The following is a 17,031-nucleotide window of genomic DNA, read 5'->3' as shown; positions in this document are numbered from 1 at the left end:
AACTCAACCGTACAAGGTTAAATAATATCCGATGGTTGTTTATGTCTAATGTCTCCACCATTAAGCTAGAATTCAAGAAACCTCAACCCCCTTTTTTTTTTCCTTCGAAGCATGAGAACTTTAGGATCCCTTTCATACATGTGAAATCCAACCAGGCAGCTCACCACTAACTCATCTTCTGCTACTAGTGGGCCTATTGGGCTGAATACGTTGTTAACATAGAACACATCGAGTTCGCTTAGGTGCTTTACTTTTTTCCTTCGAAGCATGAGAACTTTAGGATCCCTTTCATACATGTGAAATCCAACCAGGCAGCTCACCACTAACTCATCTTCTGCTACTAGTGGGCCTATTGGGCTGAATACGTTGTTAACATAGAACACATCGAGTTCGCTTAGGTGCTTTACTTGATAGTTTGAGACCGTCACCTTATCAGCCTGTTAACGATCACCGCAACAACATCTTCCAAAATTTTCCTTTTCTTTTCCCTTTCAATTACCCAATAATTATAAAAAAAAAAAAAAAGCATCATATAAAACACCGAGATTTAGGCAGGGTTTAATTGGAGACGTCACCAATGGCTTCCACCCTTGAAATCGAAGCGCGGGAGTAAGCTTCTCTCTCTGTTTTTCCTCTCTCTGTTTCAATGAATAATTTCTTTTTTACAAAGCTGTTTATTTATTTAGGTTAAGATGTGTAATTGATTGTATGAATGGCTTATGGAAATTGGTATATATTTTTGTTATTATTACTGAGTAATTGAATTCAAAACCCTACCTGAGTGATTCTGTAATGTGACCTACACAATTGGGAGTTTCAGCCTTTTTCATGTATAAGGTTTTTTTTTTTCCTTCTAAGTTAAAGCTTAGGTTTTTAGCTTGAGTTTTGAGTTTCTGAGTCCGCGGATTTAGGTAGGGGAATCTTTTTTAAAGACTCATTTGTACAATTTTTAGTCAAAGAAGCACAAAAGTTTAATTTGGCATGGGCATGTTGGATAGCTGCAGGGTAGCATTTTGGGGGTTCTTTCCCTCTTTGGTCCTGGAAAAATGAGATTAGTTACTAGCTGTCTGCATTCTGGAGCATTTGAACACTCTTGCATTTTCATAATTACCTAAAAAGTCGAGTAATATTTGGGCTTCAGTTAGGGGAAAAAAAAGGAATTAGTTGCAGCTCTTTACTATTGCTGTTGATAATGAAGCAGCATAATGGTGTTGTTCAGGTTGTCAAAATTTGTGGACTTTTACTCAGATAGCTATTGAGATTTATTAGGTTAGACAATTAGACATTCAGGATTAAAAGCTTTTTTGTTACTAATACTTTATGTTGTGGTAATATGTTTAAGAAATTTTTAAGGTATGTAAGGATTGACAGGTAATTTGATGAAGTCCTGGAAATGCATGTATCATGGATTTGCTTGTTTATTTATTTGCTTATAGTTTCTTAAGTATAATGATGCTAAGAAAGAGTTCCTTAACATGTTGATGATAATTACATAAATAAATCTTGGTGAAGATTGTTTGCTTTGGAGGGATCCCAATAGTCTTTGTGTGATGAGGTTTACCTGTTAGGGGTCCTAAGAGGAAATATCTGGCTTGATTTGAGCTTTGTTTATAATTTATAGACAACAAAACATGCTGCAAATGAAAGTGGAATTGCTTAGTTTTTTGTTAGATGGGCTGTATGTTGAGGATAATTTTCTGGCCTGTAGTCCACTTGCAAGTTTTTTTCTCCCTCCGCGCCCCATCCTGGCCCAGAAAAGAAAATTAAGAAGAAGAATTGAAGGTACATATTTTTGCCTTCTTAAAAAATGTTGAGCATGGCAGAAAGATAGGTTAGTTTCTTAACTTTTTTGATGATCATTTTTTAACTTCATCAGTAAAAAACATGAGCACTTGTTTGATCATTTTTGTCAATCATTTGGTTCTTATTTTTTCCCCTTCCATATATCTTAATGAACAGATTGTGGTAATCATTGCTGTTATTGGAATGAATATTCTTAAGTAGTTCTCAAATAATCTTGGGAAGAAAACAATGCAAAAATGCAATATTGGAGGATCCAAAAGCTTATCAATTTGTTGTTTAGTGGGTACTTCAAGAATAAGGTTCCACGCAGAAACAGTAGTTTTTTTGTAGTTTTCTAGTGAACAGCAGAATATGAGGAGGCTGATAAAAAATAGGGTAAAAAACAAAAAAACCCCCTGTGGTAAACCTAATATACAGAAAAGCCTCCGTGGTTTCAAAATATACAATACGACACCCCGTACTTTGAACTAAATTATAAAGGTGACGGAATCTGTTAAACTTAACGGAAATGGAGGAAATGACCAAAATGCCCTGATATAATTAAGCAAAAGACAGTTCAAAAAAATCATTTATTTTATTCTTTAGATAGAGAGAATTGAGGGTTAAGGGGTAAAACAGGTATATTTGTTAAAAATTAGGTATAAAAATTTTTTTTTAGGTTCCAATAAGTCATTTCCATTAAGTTTAACAGATTCCATCACCTTTACAATTTAGTTCAAAGTACGGGGTGTCATGTTGTATATTTTGAAACTATGGGGGGTTTTTCTGTATATTAAGTTTACCACAGGGTTTTTTTTTGTTTTTTACCCTAAAAAATAAAATAAAATATGGGCCGCAAACAAGAAACTTAGGAGGATGCTGGAATTGACGCATACCAAAAAACACAGTTTAGCACTACTATGGCTATCATGTCATATTCTGATAATGTGCATTCTAATGATCTTCTATTTATGAAGGTACCTTGCTATTGGAACAATTTATTTGCAGCTAATATTCTCTCTGTCTACACTCTTCTAATCTTGACTATTAGTATATCTTTCGACAAAAGCATGCAGGACGAATTGTTTGCACATCAGATGACTTATGCAGTCAAAGAAGTTAAGAATCTAATGGTGTCTTTTCTCTGCATTGTGCAGTGTAATCAAGATAGTTCTTCAATTTTGCAAAGAAAATTCCTTGCATCAAACTTTTCAAACCCTACAGAATGAGTGCCAGGTTTCCCTTAATACCGTTGACAGCCTTGAAACTTTTGTTGCCGATATTAATGGCGGAAGGTGGGATGCAGTCTTACCTCAAGTCTCACAACTTAAGCTTCCTAGAAAAATACTGGAAGACTTGTATGAGCAGGTTTGTTACTTCTAAATTATAAGAATTTCTGTGTTGCCCATTTTTTACATCAGTTCTGCACATATTTTGGACTTTTATTATAGCCTCTACATCAGTTCTCTGTTTTCTGGATTGATTAAAATTCTTTAGCAATGGACTTGCACCCAGGAATGGAATAAAATGATTGAGACTTGAGAAATTTGCTAGAAATTAATGTAATGACTTATTCTAGATTTACTGATAATGAAACTTTTTAGGCTTAGTTGGTGCTTTTCTCTTGGTACACCTTTCTTCTTTTTTTGCAGAAACGGTAAATTCCTTGACTGATGCTAGGAAGTACCGGTCAAGGAGTTTTAGGGTGGATCTGATTCCTAAGTACGGTGGATCTGGTAGGAATTCAAAGGAAAATTACAACTGAAAATGTAATTTAACTGGGTACTACAGAGAAGTGGGAACACTTTTGAGGCTGGAGATTTTAATTGGAACTTAAAATTAAAATGGGAATTGGTGGGAAAACTATCAGTTTTTATGCCAAGGAGAACCTTTTTTACAGGCTGGAAATATTTGGTAATAGCTAGTAATACGAGGTAAAATGGGATTTATTAATTTGTCAGATTTTGTAACATGCTGTATCTAATTCTTTTCAAATGTGCTGTGAGATCCACACTTTCGTAGAGTGAAGCTCTGTTCACCTATATTTATATCTTCTATATTGGCAGCATAAGCTAACATTGTGGAAGAAAACCTTAAATGAATTTATAGCCATTTAACCCACTGTTTGAGGTAGTCAACAAAAGCCAGGGCTCCTTGCCTGTTTTGCCAACATTTAAATTTGTGTGCTATAACTTGTGAGGAGACTAAAAGAAGCTCTAAGTTGCGGAATTTGTGGTCAATCATACCTTGTTCTCTTAGATGCATGTTGTAATTTTTTTTCTGCCTTTGCTATGATAGTGATATTTAGGTGCTTATGAATTCTTCTTGACACGTAGATTGTTTTAGAAATGATTGAACTTCGGGAGATGGATACCGCACGTGCTATTCTAAGGCAAACCCAGGTCATGGGTGTCATGAAACAAGAGCAGCCAGAAAGATACTTAAGACTTGAGCATCTATTGGTTCGGACTTATTTTGACCCTCATGAGGTAAGTTTTGTACTTTTGTGAAATTTTACCAGGACCACTCTCTCAATCTAATTTTTGAACAAGCGAGTGTCTTACTATTATCCGGATGTAATCTGCAGTGTCGATTTCTCTATATCTTCCTTTTCTCTATTCTGACATTTTGATTTTTCCCATAAAGTCATTATATTACTAGCTCTACCCCATGATGCTTCTGCTTAGGTTATTAACTTGCATTCACCAGTACTCTTGAAGTTCTTTTCTGGTTATGCATTTCCTGTAGCCAATTTGTTACCCAATACGTGTTTGAAATATGGATCATTCTGCTTTTATGGGAAAGAGTACTTTTTGCAAACTTGCATGTGACTTTGTAACTGTAGACTGTAGGTTAAATTAATTTAGGACGTCAATTGTTTAGAAGAGAACCAAAGTGGTGGGCTAGTATTGATTTTTGTGTCCAATAATTCATTCTAAATGAAATTTTACCTCAAATTCAAACATATCATGGCAATATGGATGATTTTTTTTTGGAATTGGGATATATCTAAGCTTCTGCCTTTGCACTGCTTCATTCAACAAATTCGTGGTTAAGTAAGAGAAACCTGTCACTGCGACCTGATAAGAAAGGATGAAATGCAAGAAAATGAGAAGGTGAAGAAATTTGATGTGGATGAGAACAAGAAAAAAAAAATTAGGATATTGGCATCACATAATGAATTTGTGGCCGAATGAAGACAAAGGAGAGGAAGGTGGATGAGAGGTTGGATCTGGCTGGGGCTGAGGTTGAGGTCAATCTTAGGAATTATACTTTCTTGTAACAATTGTAAATAGAGAAAAGGATTGTGGAGTAGTATTTGGGTAGTTTGGTACAGACCAGCAGGCGCTTATCAGATGTGCTACCTCGCTTTTCTATTCCCCTTGAGATGAAAGTACTGAGCTTTCTTGTTAAATGTTAGTCATCTCAGTAGATATTGCTTTTAGGTTCAGGACTGTCCCATATTTTGGTTGCTTTATATTCCTTTATTAATGTTTTACACTTTTGTAATTGTTATGATTGTTGGCTCAGGACTGCCTTTCCATGTTTATACCAGTAGTCTGGATGATTATTGCCTTCTCCTGATTGCATAGTGGGTTTAGTGCAATGCTTTATCTCTTTTACTGTTTGATTTTTTTTGGTTGCACAAGGATAATGCTTTTTAATATGCATATTCATTTTTTTGTTGTGTTTTGAAACTTTATACTGAATTGGTGGTCTTTATTGAATTTTTAGGCTTATCAAGATTCAACGAAGGAGAAAAGGCGTGCCCAAATTGCCCAAGGTTTTTCAGCCATCACTGATATGTTTAAGAGTGTATAAGATTGAGGAATTGATACTGCAAATCGATCAAAGATGCTGAATATGGTTATTTGCTGTCATGTTGTTGGCATCCATTTTTAACATAGAAATAAATGTTGTTGAGGAATAGACTGCAAAAGCAAATTGGTCTGGATACCTGGAGGACTTAAGAATGTCTGCTAGTAAGCAGAATTATCACCTTACAGGCTATTAAAGTCAAAAACTATGATTATGTTAATGTTCTAAACTAAATTTGACATATTCAAATTAGCATCATTTCTTTCCTCCTAAATCAAAGAATAAAATAACTATAAATTGAACATCAGTGTTACTGACATGCTACTGTTAATTGATAACTTGTGGCCATTGAACATTACTTAATCATTCAAATCTGTGACATGGATAAAAACAACTAATACAAACAGAGTAAGATGTTCATAAACAAACAGTTTTCAGCCTGGTGGACCCTTGATAATTCGTGCTACTCTTTGGATGTTGAATGAATAAGTCTGGTATGAAAATAAACTTTAGACTGGTAAAGATCTGAATTATCTGCTTTGGTTCTTATAAAGCTTCTTCTGTATCTTCAGCTCTTTCTGTGGAAGTATCTGTGGTTCCGCCTTCAAGATTAATGGCCCTTATTGGTCAGGCTTTGAAGTGGCAACAGCATCAAGGTTAGATGGACAATTAATAAGATATTTGATGTGCTGCAGTTGTGCCATTTTGTTACATCAACCGTATGCTGTATTTGTTTATTGTTTTGTTAATCTTTGAAAATTTATAAGACTGTTCTTTCTGCCTTTTTTGCACAATTGAAAGTAGCATGTGTGGAGAATAATAATAATTGACTGATGGTTCTCCACTTTGTTGGAAGATTTGCTCTAGGATTGCTAGTACTAAAAATCTTTAATCTGGATGCAGTTGCTTAGATCTTACTCTCATTGTCTCTATATCTTTATTGTATCGGCTTCATTTTCTAATTTTGCTGGTTGTGAAAATACTGATGTTTTTTGAGCTTGTCATGTATTAGGCATTTCTTATTGCTATTATTTTTTCCTCCTTTCCCCATCCCGTACAAAGATAGACGTAATTTTAATGTCTCCTGATCAATATTTTTTGGCTTATCCCATAAAAGAAAAAGAAACAAATGGATGAAAGGCATTTTGTTTCCTGGGTGGTCATACAATATCATGCTGATGCTTATTCTTACTGTTTAGGGAAATGATTAGGATGGTAGATAAAGATTTAATACCATAATAGTCTGTGTAACTGTCTTTTATTGCTTAGGATTGGAAAGGCATTTTGTTTTTTGGGCGGCAATACAATATGATGCTGATGCTTATTTTACTCTTTTAAGGAAATGATTAGGATGGTAGATAAGTACCATAATAGTCTGTATAACTGGCCTTTATTGTTTAGGATTGCTTCCGCCTGGAACACAATTCGATTTATTCCGAGGAACAGCTGCTATGAAGCAAGATGTAGATGATATGTATCCTACAACAGTAGGACATACCATCAAGGTAATTGTGCAATTAGCTACTCATTTGCTTGTCTGATGTGAGTTTTCTGTTCTAATTTTAGTATTAGGATGGCTATGCTCTTTGTATTTCAATATTAGAAGTAATAAGATGATTTGACACTTTTGAAGAAGACAAGATGTTAACTACTTACCTGTTAAGGTAAAAGTTAAGGCTAGAGGAAATGTGATTCCAAAAGTCTCAAACAATGAATAGCTAAAAAGTATCGTGCGAAATTGTAGGGCGCTTCTATGTGACATGCAATTTGTGACTATGAGCTCTTTTTCTTACAAAAAAAAAAGTCTGGTACATTGTCACACACCCACTCCCAATTATGTTTTTCCTTTCCTCTTTTATTGATGGACTACAATTAACTGTTATCTGGTGCTTGCTGACCATCTAAACCAGTCAACTTGTATTAGTTGATGGTAAAGTTTTGGGGACCTGGTCTCATACTTCAAAGTAAAGTGTTACAAAGTCTTTCAGATTAGTAGCAATACTGATAATGTACTGGAGTTGCTCCTAGAGTGTTCTACTTTTAGTCACTTAAATGTTAGTTTACCTGTTCCATGGTATTAAATGCTAGATGTTTTCTTGAAGAAGACTTTTACTGCTACATGTGATACTAAGTCTACTTAGGGTGATTTCTGAGCTGGTGATATATCGTTTACTTTCTGTATACGCTTTTGGTTATCCTGAAACAAGTTTCTGCACCCTTTCTTAGTCCCTCAAAAGACATTTTTATAGAATTGGGAAAGGAAATATGCTACAGGAAGTTCAGACCACTGAAAATTGCCAAGGATCTTCTGTTTGATGTTTTGTATAGGGCATCAAAACTTTGCACTTTGTATTTTGTTTACCTGAAGTTTTTGTTGTTATTAGTGTTGCTTTATTCTTTATCAATCTGTCTTTCGTTGTTTAGTTTCTGCCATCTTTCCTTTGTCATTGTTCTTTCTTTGAAATGAAGTCTTCTGTAGTATTGACCACTTAGATCTGATACTCATGTTTGTGGTGGTCTTATGCTCAGTTTGGGAAGAAAAGTCACCCTGAGTGTGCTCGGTTCTCACCAGATGGACAGTTCCTTGTTTCTTGCTCAGTTGATGGGTTTATTGAGGTAGTTTAGCACAAAATACATAAGAGTTTTGATTTCATGGCTTAGAATGGATGAGAATTTGGTCAATGCTAGGTGTGGGACCACATAAGCGGCAAACTGAAGAAGGATCTCCAGTACCAGGCTGATGTAAGTTGTTCTTTTTCAGTTTCTAAGTGTGGTTTGCTTTGTAAATTCTGTTATTATTTGAACTATATCTCTTTGCACTTTTCATGATTGGGCCTACAATTGGACAGGATAACACCTTTTGTCGCCACTTTCTTTTCTTAGCATATAATATAAAATATAAAGTATACTCAGTTATATAACATAATCATTAAAGCTTTGTCTATTCAGTTACAATTGCATAGCCAAATTGTTGAGAGCAAATTTTTCCTCTGATCATAATTCAGGTGAAATATATGACAGCTGCATGCAATCTTGTTTCTTGATTTGGTTGACCATAGATGCTTGTCATTGAATTCATTTCTTAAATGTTATTTGTGGCTGTGTATTCTTCTAGAGGGTAAAGTTTTATTACAGGCACCAAAGTGGTGCAATCTGAATTTTACTCAGCATCCATATCAGACATTATTTGATAATGGTAACGGTTTGTGTTGGCACTTCATCTGTAAGTCTTGGATGTGTCAACGATAATGAACTCAAGGGGAGAAAAAGGAGGGGAAAGAAATGGAGAGTAGTCTCTGTTGTGGTTGAAATACTGTGTTTGAAAGAGTTCAATATTAATCTGGTTGTGGTGACACCACTGCATCTCTTTACTTTCCTTTCCTTTCCTTATCCTTTATACTGTTTTGTTCTGTATACTGCTAATAGATTATTTTTAGCCACACACACACATTTACACATTTAATTTGAGCTATATGGGTAAGTTAGTTTTATGTCATCAAATTTGCTATATATTGTACTCTGGAATGAGCACGTAAGACACCCTGCACCAGTGTCAGAGTAGTTGAGGATGTAAAAATATCCTAATTGTGTACCCATACTGACATCCCTACCCTAGTAATTGTAGCATAGATATGTATTAAATGGGCATTGTCATTTCAAAAGCCATCAGTTATTGTTGGTCATTTTATAAGCTGACGCTGCTGGAATGCATTATCTTGTGCTTATGGTAGTTTCTGTAACATGAAATAACTGCTGGTCATTGTGCCTTCTTGACTCGGGCAAACTCTATGCATTGCAGTAATCTTCCTTTCTTGAATACTTAAGCAAAACATGATTATATTTAGGTTCATCTACCCTACAGTTGTCACATTCGTGATTGCTATATGTTTATATTTAAACCAATCAAGCCTGCAGTTGTCACATGCATGCAAGCAAAATCTGTCTTTGCTCTTGCTAAACAATTTTTTGAACTTTCCAGGAAACTTTTATGATGCACGATGATGCTGTGTTATGCCTTGATTTTAGTAGAGACTCTGAGATGCTTGCATCTGGGTCACAGGATGGGAAAATTAAGGTAAAGGTTTGCCTTCTATTTTAGCTCCCAGCATCATTGATTACTGTTTGATTCCTCATTGCGCCCAAATAAAAGGGATAAAAATTTTGAGAGGATACTTTCTATGATCAGGTAGAATATGTTTCCTTCATTTCTTTCTGATGTTCGCTAGTAAACCACAGTAGAACCTTGTCATTCTATTCTGGTGCACATACATTGCCTTGTTAGCCATCTTGTACCTTGTAAAATCTGGACATGTTCTTAACTACCAGTATATGGCATTTTCGTGCAGGTTTTGAACTACACCTTTTGTTAATTTGTAATTCTTGTATCATGCATAAAAGTACTTTGTCTTGTCCAAATCCAATGTCTTTCTCACTTGTTGGGTGCATGAGGGAATCACGTGCATTTTCTTAAAATAGAATACTTCTGCTTCAGCAATGGTGTTGATATTCCAACTAATCCTTTTTATGAACCACATGCTTTCTGGTAGAAGCAATGAGTTGGCACCAAGACTGTTATGATTGTTGTTCCCGCTTTTGCTTATAAGCTGCTAAAGATAAGTGGTTAATATAGTTGCAAGGTTATGACCAGCTGGTAGTAAAGGGAAAGTTTCCTAACAAAAGTTGTTGCCTTTTTTTTTTAATTTTCCTTTCTTTCTTTAAGACAGCTTTGCTGTAGCTGTAGCTGAAACAAATGGTTTGTTTTTGACTGTTACATTTTGTGACTGTGCAAGGAATTAATTCTTTTCTTCCTGCAGTAAAGATCTCATAATTTGTTCAATTGGTTCCATGGTTGTAGCTGCTCTCTTGGGGTAGGTTTAACATATCCATTGCTGTAATTCTTTTTTGTATATGTGGTCCAGGTTTGGCGTATAAGAACTGGTCAATGCTTGCGCCGTCTTGAACGTGCACATTCTCAGGGTGTCACAAGCATTGTCTTCTCCCGAGATGGAACTCAGCTATTAAGCACATCATTTGACAGCACAGCAAGGTTTGACTTAATGCAACTCAAAATTTTTTAACCCAAAAAAAAAAGGCAAGAGGGATGACAGTTACGTCCAATTGCGGAACATCTTGTGAGAAACTGCTTATCATGGGGGTAAAATCTCAAATCTTCTGTTTCTGATATTTGGACCATGTGTCATGATTGGGACAGAATTCACGGCTTAAAATCAGGGAAAATGTTAAAGGAATTCCGTGGTCATACATCCTATGTGAATGACGCCATCTTTACTAATGATGGATCTCGCATCATCACTGCATCTAGTGACTGCACAGTCAAGGTAAATTTGTAATCTTCAGAAATAAGCACGCACTTCTACAGGCCTGCATATTTTTTTCCCCCTGTTGTAATATTTGTAAATGGTTTACACAGGTGTGGGATGTTAAGACTGCAGACTGTCTACAGACGTTTAAGCCACCACCTCCTTTAAGGGTATGTTTTTCTTGTCATAGAGTTGGATCTCCTAAAATGCATCATTGCTTTTTTGTGCCCTACATTCATTTGCTTCCCTAATATCCTTTAGTGGAGCCTTGTGCACTTGTTTTTGATCAATATGATTTACTGTTTAACTTAACTATGGCCTGAACTTGACATTTCTCTTTGGTACAGGGCGGTGATGCATCCATTAACTCTGTTCATCTTTTCCCAAAGAATGCAGATCATATTGTTGTTTGTAATAAAACCTCATCGATATATATCATGACACTGCAAGGGCAGGTATGTGATTTTATTTGTTAATTTTTTCAATAATTTGCAATAAATCAGGAATTGGGAATAGGGTAATCACTTAATGCTCTAATTTCCTCTTAGGTCACAGATAAGATCTCGAGTCTCACTGACAGAACTGCAACTAGTTTTTCAGGATTTTGTGCTCCATGAATACTCTCCACAGAGAGAAAAGAATAACAATAGCCTACAATAGGTTCTTGGTGGATTTAAAAGCTATGCTTAATCCTCACCAAATAACCCACCACGTTTATGTTTTATATTTAGTATACAGCAAATTTTGGGAAAAGAAAATGCTTATATGTGGACTGGAAGTCCTATTTGAAATTGTATGTAAGATTTGATGAGTTTAAGGCCTTGGTTTCTTTATATGGGGATTCTCTCTGCTGCCATTCCTCCCCTAATCCCTAATAAAATGAAAATTACCTGTACAACATCTTGCAAACACAAATAGGGACTCAAAGATTTGCACACTAAAACCGTGGCCACAAGGTACAGTAATCATTGCCTCAGACTCAATGCTTTTATATAATGCTGCATCCTGTTATTGGAGCATGCTTGAAAATAGTTATAAACTTGTTATCAATTGAAAATAGTCAATTCCTTAGTGTTATCAGATAGTAGATAATGGGCATATTTAACTCTCCTGTGTGCAAAAGGAGGGTTAGAGATTGCTCTTGGGTCAAGCAGACCCAAATTAACTTCTTTGACATTGATTTGTCTTCATACAGGTTGTAAAAAGCTTCTCCTCTGGTAAAAGAGAAGGTGGAGACTTCGTGGCAGCTTGTGTATCCCCAAAAGGGGAATGGATTTACTGTGTCGGTGAAGACAAGTAAGTCTCAAAGCAATGCTGCTTGCTTTCTTTCATCATGAGGAGAATCTCTTTCATGTTTAAGTTATTGAAAATTAACTACTGCTGGATTCTACATCCTCTGGTGCCATTTAAAAGTTGAGCTTATGTACTCAGTCTACTCTTGGTTTAGTTCAAATGTGTTTCTTGCTTTCTACTGTTATTTTCAAATTGAGATGTTATATTTTGTAGTCTTTGGCTGATGGCTAGGTAATTTGTTCTTTGATTTATATATTCATTAACAATCTAAAAAAACTGGAAGTTCTCTCTGAAAGGATAGGAGTCATATAACTCATTCCTATTGTTTGAAAAATTTTATCCATATTGCGAATTGAGAGCTTGTAAGGTGGATATACATGAATTTGTGAATTTTTTAGCCAAATTTGTCAAGTTCATGAACTAAAACTTTATGCAATTCTGGCAAATCGTCCTTTTGAGAACTGATCACCTTGCATCTGAAAGGATCCAGCATCGCTTAAGATTTCTGGATTAAGTGCTTAACTTTTTCACCATCCTTTAAACAAGTTAAGCATTAAAGGATCCACTGGTATGTTTGCAAGTAAACCAGAGTACTTTTCTGAGATGACAATGTGCGGGATTTTTGGATGTATTATTTTTATAATTAAAATACAGTATGAGCAAACTAATAGGTATGAAAGGGAAGATAGATGTTATGTTAATCTGCTACTAACATGGTTTCACCTCCAATATTTGTAAAGTCACTGCTGTTATGTGTGGTTTTGAGCTGCTTACTATTTGTTGTATGGTTCATTCTTTTTGAGGGTTTTTGAATGACTATAAGTTTCCATCTCGTAAGAGACTTTTTCGTCCTTGTTTTCTGAGTACTATTTGTCTGAAATACTGCTACTTTAAATGTTTGAATCACTTGTCTGAAATACTTGTTTTAGTTCTTAACTTGGATCTGTTAATTTAAGGCTCCAAACGAGTGGTTTGCGAGCTGCTTGGAGGGATTGGTTCAAAACTTAGACTAAACTTGTACATTTTCTACCTTGTGTCTAGTTTTAGCCAATCAAGATGAGTTTAATCCAATTATATAGTTCTACCTTGGGTCTAGTTTGAGAGTTGAATCCAATTACATAATTACTCAGATGGAAGCCTAGGCGAGCCTTATTTATTCCTCCATAGATACATGAGCTTTGTTTGTTTGCCTCTTAGCTAGTGTGAGACTACCTATTCTACTACTTTGAGAAAACCTTATTCCACATCGTCACCTCCTAGCTGCCACTGCCTTTATCCCATCAAACTCTGATGGTTTCAATCCTTGCTTTCCAGCCACCATATACAAACCCACACGCAGAAACAAATCGAGTCATCTCATGGGTTGAGCTTGCCACTCAACTCCCAAGAGAATCACCAGACAAAATGTGCTCTTATCTTTTCTTCTGTTCCTTATGAGCAGATTACACAATTTGAAGACTGAGTATTCAAATACGGGAGATGTGAAAAAACAATAAAGACAAGAATATAAGCCCCAGTATAGTAGGGTGCAGATCAGATAATATGTCTTACTTTTTGTTTCTCTTTTTCCACATTTAATCTGATGGCTCTTTAATCTTATGCAATGCTAGTATAAAATATTTTCATGTTTGAAGCTTTGCCAGAATTGATGCAGCTTTGATTATTTGACTGAAGATGACAAGTCAGATTATGCATATGGCTTAGCAGATGAAATAAATGAACAGGAACAATGCTTTTCTTTTTTATCTTCTTGAACTTGTTGCCATAAATATGACCGAGACTGATAAAGCTTGATTGAAACTCAAATAGGACAAGGGTAGTTCGAGTGCTAAAGTATATGCTCTTGTGAACTAACCTCTGTTTCAGTATATTAATCATTCAAGCAACAGAGAAAGGTCTTCCTCATTGAATACGTTAGAATTTTGCAGCACTTTTGATTTGGAGTTATAAAATATCGACCATCTGAATAGTGTTCAAACTGATTTTGCCTCGGTTACACAAGCATAATTTGGCCGCAAACTTCACTAGTATTGATGTACGTCTTATTAATGCCATAACCTGTATTATTTGCAGAAATTTGTATTGCTTCAGCTATCAATCTGGCAATCTAGAGCACTTGATGAAGGTGAGCTTTTACTTTTTGAGGCTTTCACAATAAACATTTGAATTAAAGAACATTAATTTCTTTGGGCTAACTTTCATAACGCAAATGGCAGTGGTGTTTTTCTTCTGAATCACGTGTTTCTTTCTGTAAAATCGCTGAGGAATGCACTATTGAATTTGAGTGTATTTTTTCATCCTTACTTGTAGGTTCATGAGAAGGATGTGATTGGTATTACACACCACCCGCACAGGAATCTCGTTGCCACATATAGTGAAGATTGCACCATGAAATTGTGGAAACCCTGAGAGGTCTTTGTCATGTTGATGATGATCCAACATGAAATTATTTCAAGCATCCAATACTTTTTGTTCTTAGAGTATTTACTGTGTTGTATTTCTTTTCTAAGTTTGTGTCTGTATCTCTGCACCTATATATATTCAGTTAGGTATAGTTCCATCATTGGCTAGCTTTGTTAACAGCTTATTATTGATTACACTCGTTTCTGTAGATTGACCTCTAAGAGGAATTGGACTATTAGATATCAGTCGAATTTTAATCCTTTATCATAGTTTTGTATATGATCTGTTCGAAGCAGTCCAATTTCAATCCGTTATAGTATTGTATATAATTTTAATCCATTTGGGGGTCTCTTATTGAATATACTAAGTTAAATAACATTTCAGCAGGCTATCACAGATGCCCCCTTTGGTTGTGTTTTTTGGTTTTGTGTGGTTTTTGGGTTTAACTGTTCAAACTTTGAAAATGCAATTATTTAGTTGCCTCAATCATTTAGAATATTTGGAAGCTCATGTATAGAACCCCTCGTGATTAATCATGACCTAGTTAACACATTTCTGTTACCAAACTATGTAATTACAATTCTTGAATGTAAATCTAGTTCAAAAACCAGTTTCTTTACCTGACTCCATGCAAATTCCTAGCAGTAAAACAAAATTGTAAAACAGGCTTGGTAAATTTGAAGATTCTTTCACAGGAATCATATTTTTCTTCCTGAAGTTGCTGAAATTTCCCTTCTTTTCCCCCTAAGCAATTAAGAATTTTAATAATGATTACCTTTCGCAAGAGTATTGAAACTATTTCTAGTTACATAGGAATGCTTTAAGAAGAAACTATTCAACATTCCCAAACTTAGGTAAGTAGAATAATTTTAATAATTCAATTTGATTTGTGATATAAAGATACGAGTAACATAAATGTCTGTTAGTTTCGTGTTATTACATTCTACATAATAGCCAAAAATTGTAACCCGTAAATTAGGTCATGAGTTTATCATTACTCGTAATATTAGAAGTAGAGTTACACGAGACACTGTTACATATTGTTAAGTACTATTTAACTCCTATTTATAATGGAGCTGATAATATTGGAAGAAGGAATTAACACAATTTTCTTCATTTGCTGCTATGTACACGACGGCATAAATACACGAGATCTAACAGGAAGATTTGCAGGTAACTCTTTTGAAAAGACAATCAATAGCTAAACAACAATTTGTGCCTTCTGTAGTTTAAAGCACAAGAGGATCCTAAATCATGTGTACTTTGAATTGAGCAACTATATTCATGTAGCTTTGTCAGGCTAATTGATACCATCAAACCATGCCAATTGAAAGGAACATTGGTGGGCAAATTGTTATTCTTCAGACCAGTCTAACATTACTACAGGCCAAATTGTTCCTCCATAGGATGGACTAGAGCTACAAGATAAAGTTTAAAAGTTGAAACAGATAAGGGTACCTAGGTTGCCAGTGCTGGAAAACCTTCCCTTGGTAGTTATTTGTGTGACTAGTCAGCCAGACAACCATATCAGAAATAAATGCTACATCCCACCATACCTGAATTTCCTTTAGAGTCTTGAATAACTTGGTAGTAAACCCTCAAAAAAGCCAGGCCATGGACGGTGGTAGTAATAGTAATTAAATGCTAGTAGGCCTCTCAACTGTGCCACCCCGTTCACAAAAAGAATATCAATTGTTTTAGTTGTTCATGCTCAGCCACATACGAGTGAAGCAGTCAATAGATGAATTGCAACCATTTTTTTTTTTTTTTGACTCTTTTGCTATGCAAGTTGATTTAACCGGTAAGAACGAATCATTTCAAATTTTATAATGTACGTAAAAGTCTATATTTTAGACGATTTGTAAGATCACCTGCTTTTGAAGATACGTTCAGATCTATAATTATGATGATGATCGAGGATTCACCCAAACTTTATTCTCAAAAAAAAAAAAAAAACACCAACACAATACAGAGCCAAGAAATCTCGAAAGATGTGATCAATTAGGACCGCTAGTACCACAGTCAATGAGCCATCCAGGTGCTTATTTGGACAAAGACAACGGTAGAGGTGGACGCATGGGGCAGGAAATAGGAACAGAACCGCCCCGGAAAGCCAATCAAATCCCATCCCTTTTCGGGAATGACAGCTGATGGAGTAATGCAGTTGTGGCGAAATGCTACCTCCTTTTTTGACCTGTGAGTGCTTTAGAATTGAGATCATGGCGGTCTGGCTTGCAATGTTCCTTTATTATGCCGCCAGTGGAACCATCAAACATTGAAGTGGAGTTGACTTTTTTTATTTCATTTGTAGTAGTTTTTTTTTATATATATAAAATCAAGAACTGGGAATAATTGGAAGGCAATTGGATATTTTTTTTTTATTAGATCCAGAAATTAATTAATCGCATGCAAG

At 35.4% G+C, this 17,031-nt stretch overlaps 1 protein-coding gene across 1 annotated transcript; it reads left to right on the top strand.

Annotated features, from left to right (window-relative positions):
• The first annotated feature begins 436 nt into the window (after positions 1-436).
• On the top strand, positions 437-14,895 carry LOC113715203 (suppressor of mec-8 and unc-52 protein homolog 1). Its single transcript, XM_027239447.2, has 16 exons — positions 437-609; positions 2,940-3,150; positions 4,119-4,271; positions 5,518-5,566; positions 6,174-6,257; positions 7,003-7,106; positions 8,131-8,217; positions 8,290-8,343; positions 9,581-9,676; positions 10,521-10,648; positions 10,814-10,940; positions 11,033-11,092; positions 11,270-11,377; positions 12,118-12,218; positions 14,289-14,340; positions 14,526-14,895. The coding sequence occupies exons 1-16, from the start codon at positions 578-580 to the stop codon at positions 14,622-14,624; spliced, it is 1,545 nt and encodes a 514-aa protein (XP_027095248.1). The 5' UTR covers positions 437-577; the 3' UTR covers positions 14,625-14,895.
• The last annotated feature ends 2,136 nt before the right edge of the window (positions 14,896-17,031 follow it).

Source organism: Coffea arabica, chromosome 10c (assembly GCF_036785885.1).
Source record: "Coffea arabica cultivar ET-39 chromosome 10c, Coffea Arabica ET-39 HiFi, whole genome shotgun sequence".
Taxonomy (NCBI): domain Eukaryota; kingdom Viridiplantae; phylum Streptophyta; class Magnoliopsida; order Gentianales; family Rubiaceae; genus Coffea; species Coffea arabica.
Note: the sequence above shows the minus strand (reverse complement) of the source record. Positions and strands in the feature narration are given on the sequence as shown.

Bases quoted from the DNA above. Each gene is read 5' to 3' on its own strand.
- LOC113715203 (XM_027239447.2), top strand. From the start codon at position 578: ATGGCTTCCACCCTTGAAATCGAAGCGCGGGA. The intron at 9,677-10,520 runs GTAAAGGTTTGC...TATGTGGTCCAG, and splicing joins CACAGGATGGGAAAATTAAG to GTTTGGCGTATAAGAACTGG. The intron at 14,341-14,525 runs GTGAGCTTTTAC...CCTTACTTGTAG, and splicing joins ATCTAGAGCACTTGATGAAG to GTTCATGAGAAGGATGTGAT.